This window comes from Calliopsis andreniformis, chromosome 9 (genome assembly GCF_051401765.1).
Source record: "Calliopsis andreniformis isolate RMS-2024a chromosome 9, iyCalAndr_principal, whole genome shotgun sequence".
Taxonomy (NCBI): Eukaryota; Metazoa; Arthropoda; class Insecta; order Hymenoptera; family Andrenidae; genus Calliopsis; species Calliopsis andreniformis.
Genome location: NC_135070.1, coordinates 4,362,041 through 4,379,872, shown reverse-complemented (window position 1 = coordinate 4,379,872; position 17,832 = coordinate 4,362,041). Strand labels below are relative to the sequence as shown.

The 17,832-nt window shown below is 35.3% G+C and overlaps 1 protein-coding gene across 9 annotated transcripts in view; it reads left to right on the top strand.

The window, feature by feature from the left end:
• Window positions 1–1,735: 1,735 nt before the first annotated feature.
• Window positions 1,736–17,832, top strand: part of Rdx (BTB/POZ and MATH domain-containing protein rdx) — an 84,609-nt gene continuing 68,512 nt past the window's right edge. For 7 of the 9 annotated variants that reach the window (XR_013002729.1, XM_076386215.1, XM_076386216.1 and 4 more), the window contains exon 1: window positions 1,736–2,290. Coding sequence is in view for 5 of the 9 variants with exons in the window: in XM_076386215.1 (XP_076242330.1) it covers window positions 2,178–2,290 (113 nt within the window). In the remaining 4 variants the exon portion in view is untranslated. Of the gene's footprint in view, window positions 2,291–16,320; window positions 16,357–17,832 lie in introns of those variants that run through there. The other 2 variants (XM_076386219.1, XM_076386218.1) reach the window with 2 other exon arrangements.

Sequence of the window (17,832 nt, the reverse complement as noted above, 5' to 3'; positions counted from 1 at the left end):
GTACATGTTAACTCTTATTTAACTATTATTAAAATTAATTCAGTTACTACTTAAAGAGTTTTTGATAGCAAAGATAGTAGGTACCAATAATCGTTTAGTGTCGAATTGGAATTGTATAAAAGAAGTGCTTATTTTGATTATATATATATGTAGCCGAATAATAATGTTAGAATAAAAATTGAGGTTACATTTGGGAGCTCCATTCGTAAGAATTGTGTTTAAAATTAAGAAATAATATTATGTGTACAATATTATCTTTTAATCTACTACGTTTTTTTGTTAATATATTGTCAGTTTTGGAAAACCCTTGTTTTGCTTTTGGTAGGCAAAGTAATTGCAATGAATCAATATTGTAGATATTTCTTTACATAGAGTACAGACACCTATCTATCACACATAATTAATCAAACTTAATTAATTAAAAATCGATACTTGACGAACTTTAATAGTTTTCGTCAAAATATGAATACATATGCAAGAAGAGGTTAACTGATAAGGTCTCAACACACGTTGAAACTTGAAACATATTGCTGTGCAAAATATCGACTGCAATGTTTCATGAACATGTCGAAACATGCTACGATACATTTATCAATTCTTAAGATTCATGAAAACATGTTTTTAAGAATGTCAAATATCAAGAAAGAAACAAAGTCTCTAATTCTGCGTTATCGAAAGAAACTAAAAGCAGACGAATTAAAGAATGGTAAAAATTATTTACTTAACTTAATTTTATATTTCATTTTATATTAAATTACGTAAATAATTCAAATATTAATTTCAATATTGAAAATAATTATAAACTATTTCGCTTACCTTAAAGATTTGCTGATACCATAGACTCAACGAAACACGTACGATGTTCAGTCTCTCAAACTGAGCATTCGTTATCGGTGCCATAATCCGTACGCTGAAATCTCCATCAGTATCGAGCCTTGTTCACCAAGCAGAACGGTGTATTTACTGATTCCTGAATCGATGCAAGTCGGAACCAATGTCGATACGCTGATACCAGTCTACACACGTTACAGCCTCCATCGTGAAACCTCAGAGTCGATATCTACACGTTTCAGCACTTGTAGGGGTCTATATGCTTGCAAGGGTATCCTTCCCGAGTTCCCGTCACTATTGACCATCTCTCGCCGGCAACGTTTACATTCTTCAGAGATACGCATTATATGTAATCTCGTTACTACATCTACCTCACCTTGAAATAATTTCAAGTAAACAAATTATATTCGTCATCCACTGTCACTTATCTCGGCAAAACCACACGAACCAAGTTAGCCGAGCACGGAAACGTGTTCCTCGCTATAAACTTACCACGAGCCTATATCGTGAAAACTCTGCGCACCTCGTCTTCCGCTCGCCGCTCATATTTTTACTCCGCTAAATAAAGAGCACATGTCTCGAGAGTAGGCGAAAATTAGTGTCGCTTGAAGGAGGCTGTCGACAGTGTAACCGTGTGACAACATAGTTCATATAATTTCACAGCAGCATGCCAGAAAACGTGCATTCCCTCACAGGAGAGTTTCCTGTAGGAGGGAGCCTTGGGTACCCAGCGGCGAACCATCGCTCTAGCCACGACACGAGGTCGCGACGCGGCACGAACCGAGCCGAAGTCGCGGCGGCGACGGCCGACGGTAGCCGAGGGCGCACGAGGCCGTGGTGACGGGAGTGGGGACTCACGGATGCTCAGTAGCTCAGCTCAGTCGAGTCAGCGCCGTGTGCGGAGGTGGACTAGTGATAGGCGAATAGTGTTTCGGGGCAATGTGTGAAGGTTTTCTGCGCCTCTAGTCGTACCCTAATCACGCGCGCACCGACTACGAATCAATTCGGTTTGCTGGCGGAGCCGAGCTCGGGCTGTCCTTCGAATCGTCGCCTTCTCCAGTGTCGTTCGACTGTTGCCCGTAATTGACTGTCGAGAAGGCCCTCTCTCGGAGAGAGCCGCCACAGACATGGCAGTGAAAATGCGGTAGTGACAGTGTTACGCGAGAAGACTAGGGGGGCAAAAGAGAAAATCCTTTCGGGTACGTAGGCGCGAGGACGCCACGAGTTTCGCTAGAGGAGATCGGCAGTGAACGGAAAATAGGAAAATTGGAGAGAGGCTCGTTCGGGAGGAGGGCCTATGGAAGTTATGACGAGGTTGTGTATTCGAGGACAAGGAATTTACGCGCATGTGTCCAGTGGGATTTAGTGCCAACGATAAACCGTTCTCTTCGGATCTGGATACCTTGCTCTCGACAACTACGGGACTTGGATTATCTCATGTCAGGATGGCGCTGGCGCGGTACGTACACTCATGTCACCTCTCGCCACGAAAGCCCGAGACCCTTGATATCGTTCTGCTCAAGGGTGGGTCTTTCGTCGAATCTCTTTGTTTTTATTCCCATTTTCCGTGTTATTAAGCGACTCTATCGATCCAACATGCCGACCGATATCGCGCGTGTCCGCGATTAGCGTGCAACGTTCGCTGTATCTTATCGACCAGGTGGATTTCTTTCTTAACGACTATCCGAAGCGTTCGACGAAGCTTTTCATTACCGTAGCAGCTTTATGGTGTCTTTTCTGCATCGATATCAGTCCTCCTTCTCTTGAAGTGCTTTCTGCAACACAGATGCCGGTATCTACCATAGAGTGCGCGCTGGTCAACGACCCATCCCTGTTGTATATAACTATAGTGTCGCTGATTCAACAGATTCATACGCGTCCGATGGCATTCGCGTGTGTAGCTGTCGAGAGTGGCGGGTGTGCGTTTGTGTGGGTGTTTTTTCCTTCGATACACATGTGCCTCGCGACCGCCTCCGTCCAGAGTCGTTATTAGTTTGAAAGTTCTTGGCCAAGTCGCTCGTGTAGCGAAGGAAAGACGTCAAGGTTAATGCACCTTTTTACATCGAGTCGACCTTCCCGAGTCGGATGCGGGCTCAGTCACGATTCGACAATCCACCTTTATGCTGAAACGCTCGACCGAGAATGCCAGCCGATGGAATTCAGTCGTGGAAATGTCGACGCCTGCTTCCGGACTCTGGCTTGGAAAAATTCTCAGTACGCATCGACGTCGCGCCGCGCGCGTGCGAGCTACGTCAAACCATGTTCGAATAGAGAGTGGCGAATAGCTTATGTTAGTAATGTTTAATATGCTACTAGATTTTTGGGAATTAAATAGCGTCTTGACTGTTTAACAAATGAGGAGATAGAATCAAACCTTTAAATCCAATCTCTGTGGAAGAGTTCAAAACTTCAGCCCATAGAAGTTTTATCGTATCGAAGCTTTCGAATTGTAGAAGCTTCAAAGGCCAGTTCAACTTTGCAGTAATGTATGTTTGTATATACATTTGTATATCTCCATTACGTATAGATATCACAAGACGAAGTTTAAGCAGAGAATATATAGCAGTTTGTAATTTATATACTCAGGCATGCTCTTATTGAAACTTGTCATTTTACTTAGTATTATATTATATGTATGTTGTAGGTATTTGTTATGTGTACAGATTGGTGTAACTGTTACATGAAGTGCTGAAACTTTTAGTTACGCAGGTAAACTTCGATTTGTAGAGGTTAGGTTTCTCTGAATTCGAGTTACACACAGGGATAGAACAACGCACGTAAACATGTGACAAATATGGAATTAATGTAAGTTTATAATTCGACTTGTAGAGATTTTCACGGCAGAGTGAAAGGGAATGGTCAAAGTTATTATACTTCAGTAGTAGTACTACGTAGTATGTCTGTTTCATGCAAATTGTTATCTGATATGTAGGTTTCAATTTTCGATTTGTCGACATTCGACTGTACTTTATCTTGGTCTTCCGTAAAATCATTATTCTTGCTGTCAGCTCTGTTTGCATTTTTTAGCTTTCTGTTACTCAGCGTCTGTAGTAAGTCTTGAGTATTACTTTCAGACTAGGTTCGAATGAGATCTTACTTTCTCATTACAGGGAAGAATCAATTACTCGTAATGTGTTTGCTACAGTATATTCTTGTTAAGGACTAATTATGTGATTATAGATCTTGTTTCTTGGAATTACTTTCTTATTTTCTTTCATTCTCGCCCTTAGCGATAAAAATAAGGTATTAAAATAATTCATTTTCTATATACATAAACTTATAGTAAGCTTAAATAATAATTTACAACGAAGTATGAGTATAGAGAGTAAATACCGCATTCTGACTGTTCGAGTTTTAGAAATTAATTGAAAATGCTTTTCTCGATAACCTATTTGAGTTGGACAAATGAAAAAAGTTACAAGCACAGTGTTATCCATTTTACAGTTATACAACTTTTCCAGTAAAACGGTTGAATTTGCGACAGCATTGTCGTGCTAGAAAATCCAAAACGAAATAGTTTTGAATTTATTATAGTCACAAATGTATGTGTAAATGAAAACAAAATTCTGCTGTAGGGGTAAGAAATACCATAGGAGTTTGTAACAAAGGTCATTCAACGGGCTTAATTTCAAAGTATAATATTTCGATAGAATAACAAACTGTTAGATGCAAAAAAAGTAGCGTAAACTTTCTCAAAGAAATTTATTGTAATTGAGTAATAATTTTAAAAATTATAACTTATATTTCTTAATCAGAAAAAGCATTTGGAAATACAAATTTACTACTCACTCCCCTCCATTGAAGAATATATCTCCATGAAATTATGATAAGTTCGTACACATTCGATAAACGTTATAAAGATACATACACTTACACACTTTAAGCGTAATAATCTCTAAAAATTATAAACTTATATGCAAAAAATATTTATTTGATATCTTTCTTATATATGTATTACGGGTAGTGCCAAGTACATAAGTGATTAATTTTCAATAACGATTAATTTTAAACGAGTTATTCTTGAAACTTTCTTATCATATTTGATATTTAAATTATAACATTGTTTTATTTATTTTCAACTGAATGCACATTCATCAATATTTTAACATGTACCACTACAAAATTCATTTAGCTGCTAGCTGTTAGCACATCACGCACGTGCATACCTGTATCTGCACATGAGTGTAGCGTGTCATCTGACATAACCACAAAGGAATGGAGCGGAAGATAGTATAGGTTAGGTTCGTGTTTGAATATATGTACAACGTACATACGTATACACTTGACAATAAAAGAATTATTTTTCATTTATTATAATATCATTATCTATTGTTTGTTTATGTTATAATATACGTTAGAAAAGAGTTTTAGAATCTTATTAAAATAGTCTTCATTAGTTGAAAAATATAGTGTGAATAGATTTTCTTCTTTACAAGTAAATATACACAAATTTATGGAAAATTTACTGATTAAAATTGTGAGCAATTGTATTTATAACTCTTTTTGTAATTTCTAAGAAATTTGGTTACTGTATTATTTCCTACAAGAACGAAAGCACTGTGAAAAGTAAATGTTTTAGGAAATTGGTTTGAAACTTTCTGCGATAGAAAGTTATTAATTACTCAATGATTTAGCAATGAAAATAGTTTGTTATTTGTAATTTATCTGAGTCTAGATTTGGAGAGTTGCTACTAAAATATATAGTATTATCGTGTATTGCTTGTGCTTAACATAATAGTAATAATTAAATTAAAATATTAAAGTAATAGGAGTCAATACATCTACCTCAGAAATAATGTTCCTTCAGATAAAAAAGCTTTTGGAGTTAATTTTTACGAATATGTATCTCAAAACTGACGATTTTTTATATACGTCATTCTTGTAAACTGTTTCACAATCTTATCGAAAGAACCTCTTCATAAAAAGGAAAATGAATTTCCAAGTATACTTCCTTCTTCTTTGATATCAAAGTTTACATAAAGTTTACTGAATATATACCTTCTAACATAGCCGGATACTGTTGAGAGCTAGCAAGTTAACAAGCAGTATGACACAAGTCTGTGTCATTCTGTCTCAGAATTGGTGACGAATCCACGATCTCGTGCGTACTCACATGCGCTTGGTTACCAAAAGATGCAAACAAAAGGATACGCTGACGTATCCAATATCACGACAGATGGGTCATAGGGAAGAAATTGTAGCATAACCAATCACACTCGTATTCCTTCGATTAACCAATTTATCAGATACCATCAGTGATGTTTCTGCTACTATGGAGAAAAGTAGTATCTACTAACAATATTGTATTACTGTTTTACAGTAAAAAGAAGCGTAAAATATTCAGAATTATCCAAAAGTGCCTACAAAAACCTTAATTTCACATTTTTCTGTAGTTACTATTTTTCTCAATAGTTGGACGGTATATTTGTGAGCGTTTTTGTAATTTCTATGAAATTTTATTATTGCTATCTCCTATTCTTGTTATAGCAGTACATGTCTGTTCGAAGATGATCTCTACAAAGTTACCAATTATATATTTCGAATAAAATAGAAGTATGTAAATATTACTAATAGATCTTTCGAAAAAAATTGTCCAGATTCTTGATTTTCGATGAATAAGATTCAAATATTGTTGAAAAACGCAATTCTTAGATTGCAACCATAAAACAGTTTAATATACAGACTTCTATTTATGGCAAAAATTTAATTAAACGTCGAACTCTTCAGTTTATTTAAATAATATCGACAATGTCACTTATTACCAATAACGAGTTAGTAACATGTACGTAGTATTTAGTAATCTATCTTCTGGAACGTGTCGTCCTGTGATACGTCTGTTATTAGTCGACTCTATCGTCGTGATCATTTGAACGACTTTCGCGGTTCATATTCGTGTGTTCGTTGCAGAACTGGCAATGAAACGTTGTGGTACAGAGTTCTATCCCTTCGAGCAGTGACTCAGCTTCTAATAAGTAGATTCTAACCGCGTTCCCACGCAGTTAGAATTTTATTTCTGTTGCGTTCAGAAGCGCTTCATCTCGAAGAAGCTAGCGTCGCTCCGAAGGCCTTCCATTCTGATGTGTACTTGTTTCGTTCGTTCCGTGGCAGCAGAGCAGCGTCCGTCTCGAAGCGAAATAGCGTCAGAGCACAGGAAACGTTCGGTAATTGAATGTGGAGAATTAAACAATCGTTTGGAGTGGTAGAGTTGCGCGCCAGCAAATGGGCGTATACCCCGAGCCTCGCGCCGATAGACCTCCTCGATGGAACTATTAGTCATTACTTCCTGCTGTGAGAACGCTATCGGGCAAAGTGATGAATCACGAGGCTATAAACAGATCTGCGACTATAATTATAATTTAATGAATGCGGCTTCGATGACCTTGCGACGGGAACCTCACCTGCCGACAGCCTTGGCATTGCTAAAGAACGAACTTTTTGCGGGAATTTTACTTGCAGACTCCGTTTCGACTGCTTTGCATTTGAAGCTTCTTGATCGCTCCTTAGCTTTGCCAGATAAGCGGGTACAATTTTTGTAGCAGCTTTGTTTCGTAGAAAATGATTAAAGCTTAATCTGTGTAGCGATAAACAGAAAGCAGTTTCGGTGAAATTGACACTCGTATGATAACTGTCTATGTATTGGTATACTAGGCAAGCTTGAGGCCTGGAGACAGTATAAACCTTATGTGCCTAGGCCTCATATTCTATCCGATGTTCGTAACGTTTATTCTTGATACAACGGTGTGGAGATAAAAACTCGACAGTACACTTTAAAAACTGAAATTCAAGTTGCTAGTGCAAAAAGTGATCGTAGAAACTGTTATTCCTTACATCCTGTGCACTCCTGAGGTATACCATAGATATTCAGTATCTAATATATTCTTATAAATTCTCTTTTAAACTTTTATTTGCCCGTCAATTAATACACTTCATAAGTTTCTTTTGTCGTTCGTGTTGGACTATTATTTTAGATTTACATCTTGTGTTTACGATTTTTCTCTTTAAAAATCGACGCACTTATCAATACAATATCCTTTTTATTTTAAAATTAAGGCTTTTCATAAATTTGTTAATTCTGAGAGAAAGGAAACACAGAAAATTCACCAAGTTTCTTAACTCGGCGTGTATTGAAACGAAGCAAGGATAAGAAAATTAGACACGAACCTTTTTGCATAGATCGGAGCGCAACGTATTAACGGCTCGATTTATTTTTCCGTTCGAAATGAGAACGTCTTAATTAAGATGTTGATTTCACAAACATATACATATACGCACACGTGTATGTGTGTATGATTTTTCGTGACAGTGATTTCTCTCTCGTCGGCGTGTTTACATAGTCGATAATACATATTTCTTCTAGAATCCTGTCGATTAGCGAGGCGTTTCAACGCACCACAATACATATTGGAACGAAAATTGCTTCGACCGACATCTGTCCTACGCGAGGAACAGCAGGCTTGGAGAGTCAATCAATTTACATCGTGACGCGTTTAATGTAATTTCCCTCGACACTGATGGATGCAGCAGTAACGAATGATTCGCTTTGAATTATGTTAATCACTAGACGTGACTTTTAAGCTGCAACTATTTCTTCTCTGTTACCATAGAAATCGTATCTACGCCTCGCTAATCTTAGATAATAAATTTAATTACTTGAAGCCTTTGAAAAAGAAAATTGATTCCTTCGTTTTTCACCTCTGTGGAAATAGTGTAAACGCTCCTATATTAATCGTCAGCATTATTACCTCATGTAGTGTTCATCCGACCTTGAAATCTTAATTACAATTTTGCTTGGATAAATGTTTAGCCAGTGTAGGTAACTTAGATCGTACGCGTATTTGTGCGCGCATAGCTCTAAGCTCTTATTGATTACGTACACAAAATCATTAGAGATTGTCTTATCTAGCGAACGAAAGATGAATCTGCGGGTTATCTTGCTCTAGTAAATAATCTTTTAATTACTTTCAGTGGCGTAATATATATTATTTGATACATAAAACAGAGCAGTTCTTTTGCGTCGAAAAAGTTAGATATGAGATAAAAGGAGAGATGTATATGTATAACTTATTTCTAGGTACGTAAATTCTTCTTGTGAAGACTAAATTTATCGGTTTACTTTGTTGAGTTTGCGCAGACAGTGGGAATAAATTTAGTTAATCTAAGTATGTAGCTCGCATTATGGCCATTTAAGGTCACATTTTTTTCACCATAATTACTGTTACAGCAACATATACTCAAATATTTTGAGCAAAGTGAAAACTAAATTTAAGTCATATTAACGTATATACATATTTCAATGTTCAGTGCTATAATTATCTCAACATTTTTATTTTTCCAATTATAAAGTAAAGAACAATAAAGCGTAAATTAAAATGCGTTTAAAGTCACAAGATGTAGGATTATAGTTATTCCGAGTCACATTCTTCACAATTAAATATCTCAATTATTTTTAATTTTTTATTCGTATAATTAAAATGAAAGTACTTTCCCATGGAATTCCTATTTTTTTCTCTTTTTTCTTTCAGTGAGTTAAAAACCCAACAAACGTTAATGTAAGCACAGTACGTCCAATAATTAAATGATTCGTTAAAGAGTCGTCAGTGTAAAAGTTTGTAGCACGAACCTGCGCTGATTGTAGAGTTAGATGAATCGGAAAAGCTCTGTAACCTTGCGAGGCCCGTTATCATGTTTGCGTCACAATATTTTCTTACTGTGAGAGAAAGATAGAGAATGATCGTACAAAACCAGAAATTGCTTTGAATGTGGCGTCCTTTGTCCTTCGCACAGCTGGTCGGCTATCATTGTTGCCGTTGCGGATATACACATGTAGATTTATATGCGTACTCTTGGCCCTCTGTGACTGCGTATCAATCAGTCACCGTATAATTCCGTCTTGGAACAAAACACCTGCTGCTTTGAAACAGCATCGATCGTTTCCCTCCTATTTTCCTACCATTTCCATTCGCCTATTCACAGATTAACAAAAAATTGTTGAAACTAATTGACACTTCATCGAAGTCGTTCTTTAGCATTGACGTGCATATGTACACAAGCATTTCTCGATGGGTTCGCCAGTGTTCCCTGGCAGGTTTAACCAGAAGAGTCATCAGTTATCCTCGAGACGACCCGAGACTCGAGCCTCGAGGGAATAAATTTTCATTTCCCTTACTTTCGCGTCTATTCCTTACGACCACCCACTCCTCGTGCTTCGGTATCACCTTGCACCTTGGCATTGCCTTTCAATGTGACCCTTGCGTCGTTATTCGACATCTGTCACAGTAAGTCGACTCGAGTATATTTTAAATGGAAATGAAATACGTTTACATTTTATTTGCTTCTTTATTGGCCTCTAAGGTATACATATAACACTCGCATTGTAGTACAATGTTATTCAGTAGTTAGAGTCTGCTTAATCCTGGGGTTTTTCACCATTTCAATATTTAGGCTTTCAAATATCTAGCACAATATTAATTACAGAGTGGTCCAATCAAGTAAGGCCACCGAAATATCTGCTCCAATTCTTACTACAAAAATATTTTACATGCAGTTTGAATTGTATCTGAAGAACAGTAATGTTCTTTCAAACATTTCAGGATTGATGTCAGCACAAGCTCTAATTATTCGAGTTTAAATATATAATGTATTTTGTAATAATGAAAAATATACATTTGTGTGTTAAAAAAACCGCTGATCTCAACTCCGAAAAAATGATCTTGCAAAAGATATTCTTTGCAACATGTTTGCCCTAGATACCATTCAAGTTGTATGTAAAATATTTTTTCTGTCATAAGAATTGAAGGAAATATTTAGGTGGCCTTATTTAAGTAGATCATCTTGTACACCTTTCTATATTAAAATTCGGTAGGTATGTTCTGTACTTTAGATTCGTAAATAACATTTTTAAAATACAGAAATTTTAATATACCTATCTGAGCATTTAATAAAGTGTTTGCTTTACTCCATACGAAAACTATGATTCGAATCTGATCGATGCTAGGAGCATTGTCATATCTTAACTAAATTGTGCGATAACGACGGTATTATGCAACGAGCACGTTCGTCATCATTAGCATTTTTCATTGAGGTCTCTCACGGTCATTTTTTTGCCACGTGTAGACATACACGAAAAATAGTTTGCCAAGAAACAAAAGGGAAGTCTTCTACAATATTTACATATTGTTTATTTTAAGTCTTCTACAATGACATTACAGCTTCGTTAATAGTACTGCCGCGAAAACCTGCAACAGGAAAAAATTATTTTCCTTATCGATCATAAACGCAAATAGAGGGAGTACTGATAAATAAACGTGATCTAAACACTGTCTAATTAAAATAAGGAAAATTTGATAATTGCTAATGCTTGCATGATAGTTTGACGAGTATAGTATATCTGTATAGTATAGTAATAGTATATCAGTAATTTAAAGGCAGCTGAAAAATTATTATTACATATTAACAATATGTAATATCGCTAATGATAGACAATTATTACACCTGATTGATATTTATCGTTTAGTTTTATGTTGTAGCTAGACGATTCAGCTGGTCTTTAATTAAATTTCACTTTGAATTTAAATTCAAGAAAGTTCACGTCGGCTCTGAAGATAATGTTCGTCCTTGGGACACCGTTGCGTTTCGCCGATAATTTTCCTTTCCTTTGAGGTAAATATGTGGAAGCGAAACGAGAAAACCTTTAATCGATCATTGTGTAGCATAAGAAATTATTCGTGCAATTATCTGTTCGTTCTCTGAGAGTAACAATTCGTACACACTTTGTCGTCGCTTGGAGGGTATGGCTTATTGCAGCTTAGATAAGATAATGGTAGCAACTTTTATTGGTGTTTACATGTACGGAACAGAATAATCGTAGGCGGTTTAAAAAAGGTATTTATTTTTAGAGAATAATAGATACACAAGCTGTCCGACACTCTTTCGTATAAATTTGCCAAAATAGTGTGTATGTAAAAATCAGAGATTTAAATTGTTATAAACAAAGCAAAAAAGAGTAGGATAACAATTAAAGTGTTTTTAGTTACAAATAATGGTCATTTTTCTGATAACGGTTATGATCGACCAAAATAAATTTTCCTCCACAATGTTTCCTGTATTATGAACAAATCCAAATGAATTTTTCTCGTTAGTAATAGTTACTAATAACGAAAAATATATTTTGGTCATAAATAATGATTATTGTGTAACCAAACGTTTTGAAATTGATGTTCTTTAATAATGTTTTTTTAAACATTTATTTTAGACTTTACAATTATTATCTGCAACTTAAATGACAAACAACCTTTTGTCAATGACTTTTTTTTTGTAAAAAAGTTTAGAGCAACTGTTATTCTTGATTCCTGGTAAAAATAAAATTTAAATATTGTTGCACACGTATTTCAAAAGTGACATAATCTGAAAAATGTAATATTTGAGTTACAGTCTTTATCGTAAAAATTTAATTAAACGTCGAACTCTTCAAATTATTTGAATTAGTGAAGCATAACAACTTTTGTTAGATAGATAGACTCTTCTTTTTTATAAATATTATTTGTTTAGTACATAATTTTCGATGTAAAAAGTGATGTAAACCCTGAACTTATATTTTTACTTTGAAGTATAGCTCGCCTTTGTCTAATTTTTTCCATGTGATGTCGATTTTCGTAATTTATTCATTTCGAGTAAATATTTCCGTATTATAAATATTTACATAGCTTGTATTAGTACATAATATACACATAACATGTTTCATCTTACTATATACATTATAAACTAACAAAGAAATCTTACTATATTCATTATGTTTCATATTCTTGTTACAATTTCTTAGTAAAGTGTTTATCGACATTTTGTTACATATCATTTAGTCTCATTTTTTCGTATAGAACATAGATACTATACAAAGTTAGCGTCACTAAAAATATTTTCTTATTGACATTTTTCCTTAACTCGTATCGTGACTTAAATAAATATATTATTTTATATATTCCATACATCACGATGGTTCAATCAATCAAAATTTGTCTTGTATATCGAGTGGTTTTCAGATTCGATCAGATACATATGCAGCGTTTCCTTGCTATAGACTCGTATCTCACTGACGAGTTTACAGTGAGGGATACGTTTCTGAGGTCAACTTACGTGTACTAGTGACCTACTGCCGCGGCTTTACTAAAGATCTGAGTAACAGTTTATAACGAGCAATGCTCGCTGGCTCTAAATCATTTTCAGTTATAATGAATGTAGTTCTCATAACCATGTTAAACACTTATTAGACCTTTACCTATTTACACATTCATAATTTGAAACCGAAAATTTTTATTCAATTCGTCGAAGCGCAAAATGGAGAAAAAGACGTCCACAGTTTTTAATATTATTATTATTATTAGAATGTTTTGATATAGATATACGTATGTATATACATACTTACCGGTTGGCCTTACTTAGTACCTATATTACCAAAAATGTATCCAACACTATTCAAGTTCAAAATGGATCAGAGTTAACTTTACTGAACTTGATCTTGATATATGGTATCAAGGATACTCTCCTGAGTAGCCTCGAAAGCTTTTAGTAGTTCCTCATTGTTTATTAAAAAATTATTAACTAAAGACTAAGGGTTGGAACACTAAAATATCACGTCACTTGAAAATAGGATTTTTCACGTGATATCCATAGTGTGAACGAACGTTTTTTCCTTGTAAATCTATTTTGCTAATAATATGAAACAAATTTACTATAAAATGCAATGTGATAGCACGTGATTTAATGTGTCGGTATTTATTCGGGTATTAAAAAGGAATTAGGTGTATGTATAGACATTTCAGACGAAAATTTATTCGATATCAAAGCTAAAATTGGATTGCAGAACACTTTCGTATTTTACTAGGACATTAATTTTAAACACAAAACTAAAATCACTGTGAAATGTTTCAATTACTTCAGCGACCCCTATACAGTTCTAATTTGTACCTAACAGAATAGAGTACGAAGTATCTGTGGAATTATGTAAAAACAAATGTTCCAACAAAATTTTAAAACGACAAGAATAATTTTTAAAGGATACTAAAATTTAAATGAAATAATATAGGCAAAGCTATTAAAAAATTCATTCACAACACATCATATTGCCTAAAGATTATACCTAATAAGTACTTGTAGAAAAAAAAGGAAAGAAAGTGCTTGTAGAAAAAAAAATAACCCTTATAATTCACTTAAAATCGACAGCATTAAATGTAGAATTTGTCACATTAGCGCTTACTTACTTTCTGACGTTACTCTAATGGTAAAATATACGTACAATTTTCGTATTAAGTAGTACAGCTAAGTATTAATTTCGTTTCATAATTGACACGATACAGCCACATAAAACAAAAAAACTGTACGCTACTAAAGTATTGACCATCATATAATAAATCCTATTTATTTTTTCGCAGTCGTTCGATCGTTCATTTACTTTCTGTGAGTATTTCCGACTGTGCACGTCGGAATCTACGGAGCCCTCGTTCCCCAGCTGTCGACAGCCGTTCAATCTTTCATTCTGGTCGCTCTCGATATTCGGAAAATCGCGTTCAGCGTTATTATTATATCGCGAGACAGGAGTCGAGGCCAATCAATGTACAGTTGCTGCACGATGGAATAAAGTCGAGCACAAAGGCTGACGCGTCCGTCGTGTAGTGAGGTCTGCGACGTGGCGGACGAGGGAGGGAAGAAAGGAAGGAAGGAAGGAAGGTTGTCCCTCGCTAGCGTAGTAGCCTTCGGCCTCAAGGGTATATACCTACTGTATACAGGGCCGTACGACGTTCCCTTGGTTTTTCGCTCTCCCTTGCCTCCCTTTCCCGAGGCGCTCGATTGCTTCCACGAAATGCAAAAACTCAGTAGAGCACAGTGGGCCAAAAACCATTTTTACCCACGAATAATACAGATTGATCAAATATTCGATATGTAAGTCATTTTTGGAACTTTTTACAGTACTCCCTGGATTTCAGTACTCCCTCTAAATGTGGTCAATAATGTGTTTTACGTCGTTTACCGCATTTTTATTCGTGGCATCTCTAGTTTAACATTTCTACATCATTAAATAGTAAAAAATATGGTGAACCTGCAGAATAGTAGCTTCCTCGTCGATTTAGATGATTTTTAAATATGTTGTATACAGAGTGAATCAAGTAAATGTATCGCCTGAATTTTCTTGTAAACGATTTGTTGTGAGAAAATGTTTTGAACGAAAATTGTTTGGTATGGAGAGAAGCATACCAAACGACTTTTGTTTAAAACATTTTTTCATGCAATAAATAGTTTACCTTGTATACCTTTATGTATACCTATACAGTAAATATTTGGTAGTCGTTTCATAATCGTCTAATTGTAAGTTACATCAAAACATACAGTTCCTACTTCGACGAAGAGAACGTCCGTGTAGTCCTGGCTTAAGTCACTCATTATTTTGGGTGTGGCTCGACATATAGATACATACAAGTTTGCGGAGATGATTCACTCAGAATAATACTTCTAAAAATTGTACCATCTATTATGGTCACTTGAAAACTATGTATAATAGATGTGTTTCCTTCGCCAACGGAAACTATTGTGTATTTCCTTTATTTGACTTTCAACATATTTTATTTCTTTTTTAATAGACTCGATTGATACTTCTTTTGAATAGTATTTTTATTGGTTGACAAAGTTTTGTTGATGAAATTCATGAATTGTTTCACAAAATTCATTGGTAGAATGCTTGCAATCTTGACAGTGTTTTCGATCATTATTCGTTTAATAGATTTTTTCTTCCAGCATATGCATTTTCTATAATATTCAAGCACACAAAATTGTCCATAATTCCTATTCTTCGATGAATAAGCCCTATACCCTTCAGTCATCGAACTCCATACGAGAATCGACCCGCCACCATCTTTCACCATTGCTTTTATGCTTTTTTTTATCTAAAGTATACTTGTTTGTTAGATTCGAATTGATTAAATTTAGATTTGTCGATAAAAATGACTCTGAATTATATTTTTGGGAAGTTCAGTGTTAATATTCCTTTTCAGAATCTATTCTGGCTCAACGATTCTTTTCCAATTTTAATTGGAATTTATTTACTCTTCGTCGAATAGTTCTAATATTTACTTTTTTATTGAAGTCTGTTGATATTTCTCTGTAATCTTGAATTTCTCAGTTTTAGATAATCGAAGAATCTTATAAACATTTCTTCGGTCGGTTTTACGAGGTTTCATTTTGCGAGGAATGTTGTTCGCTATTCCATGACGTTTAACGTATTTTATAACTAGATAACAAGTCATAACAAATATTTCGATTTCTGGAAAAATGTTTCGGTATTACATCCTATTATTGCGAAATAGTTACACTTACCCTCGCGTCGTTGGTCTAGCGTAATAATTTGTTCTTTACTCGTTACAGTACTACTACTATTGTAAGATTGTAACACATTTACCAATACTGTTCAGCAGATATGTAATGACAAACGTTGTCTACATTGCAGGCATTTCCACCTAACTGTGTATAACCGCAGCGTACGTAAGTAGTTGTCTACTACAAAAACAATAGATTAGGACAAAATATTTCCAAAGCAGTTTAGTTTTTGGAATAAGTGAAAACCTTACTGCTAATGTATACAGCAGAATTTAGACGAAATAGAAAATATATCGATGAAAATGTAATATAAAAAGTTAGACAAGTAGCTTTTTATAATTGTGACATCAGCCCATTCAAGGCAACCGGTTTCCTAGGATGGACCTTTCGTTCTAGATTGGACCAATGAGTTAAAATGTGGAAATGATTAAGTTTCCCTAACAAGATTACAAAACATATTACATGGATGTCAGTATATTTAATTTGCAAAGACTCATAGTAAAAGTCAACAATCTAAGCAATAATATTTTTTTTATTTCGTATCTACTCCTATACACGGTGTATGAACCCATGTGCTACATTTTATGCAGTTTATCTTATTTTCTTCCTCGATTTCTTCACATAAGTTGCAAAACCACTTGGAAATCCTTTGTTTTGTTTTTTGAAATGATATTTCTTTTGTGTCATTCTACCCTTGCCTACATTGAACTGATCCATTGCAAGATACTACTTTTGGTCCAGTCTAGGCAATTTGACCAAATAAGTAAAAATATTTTACCTAACCTTAATTTTAGATACAAATTTTAAAATGGGTACTATAAATTGTAGATTAATAAATGTACTTTCTATTATAGTTGAAAGTCATGCTACTAATTTTAGGAAAACTAGAGAGCTTACAATCTGATGCTGAAATATTAGATCCTTAGCTGTTAAAACAGACTGCGTTTGTTTGCTTAAACATCAAATGATACTATATGGTGATGACTATCGTATAAACTAACCTAACATATAAGCAAGACATATTCCCTGTCATACAGTGCAAATCGTTTATACATTACATGATACACTATTGGTCCAACCTAGGCGCTGGTCCAAATTCGACAACCTTCTCCTATATTTAATTGGAGCTGATGATATTGATGCGTAAAGTATTCTATTTATCTTAGTCGTTCTCTTTGGAGATTCTGCTGGAACAGTTTGAACAATTAGAGCAGAATTCCGTTTTGCTAGCCTTCCTCAAACTGGTATTTGCCACAAATTTCAGCTCACGAGTCTTGTAGCGCTGAAGTTCTCCTTTCCCTTCCCGAGTAAGTACATACTTGGCGAGGCGTTGGAAGGGGCAACCATCGATCCTCGCCCCACGTTTCCTAGTCCTCTTTTCTGTGGACGTAGAGAGCCTGCAGGTGACCTCTCGCGCACACAATAGTCCTAATGTTGAAAAGAGATTATCCCCAGGGAAACGGCTGCCGTTTTAGTTCCTCAGGTCACCTTTCCCAAAACTGTTTTCCTATGGGCCCTTTTCTTATTCGGTACATTTGCTGTCGGAGCAGTGGATAATATGTAGCGCCAACAGGGTAGCTTACTGGGTGTGCTTCTGACCTTTCAGGTCGGCGGGGGTGGAATCGTGATACTAATGTGCGA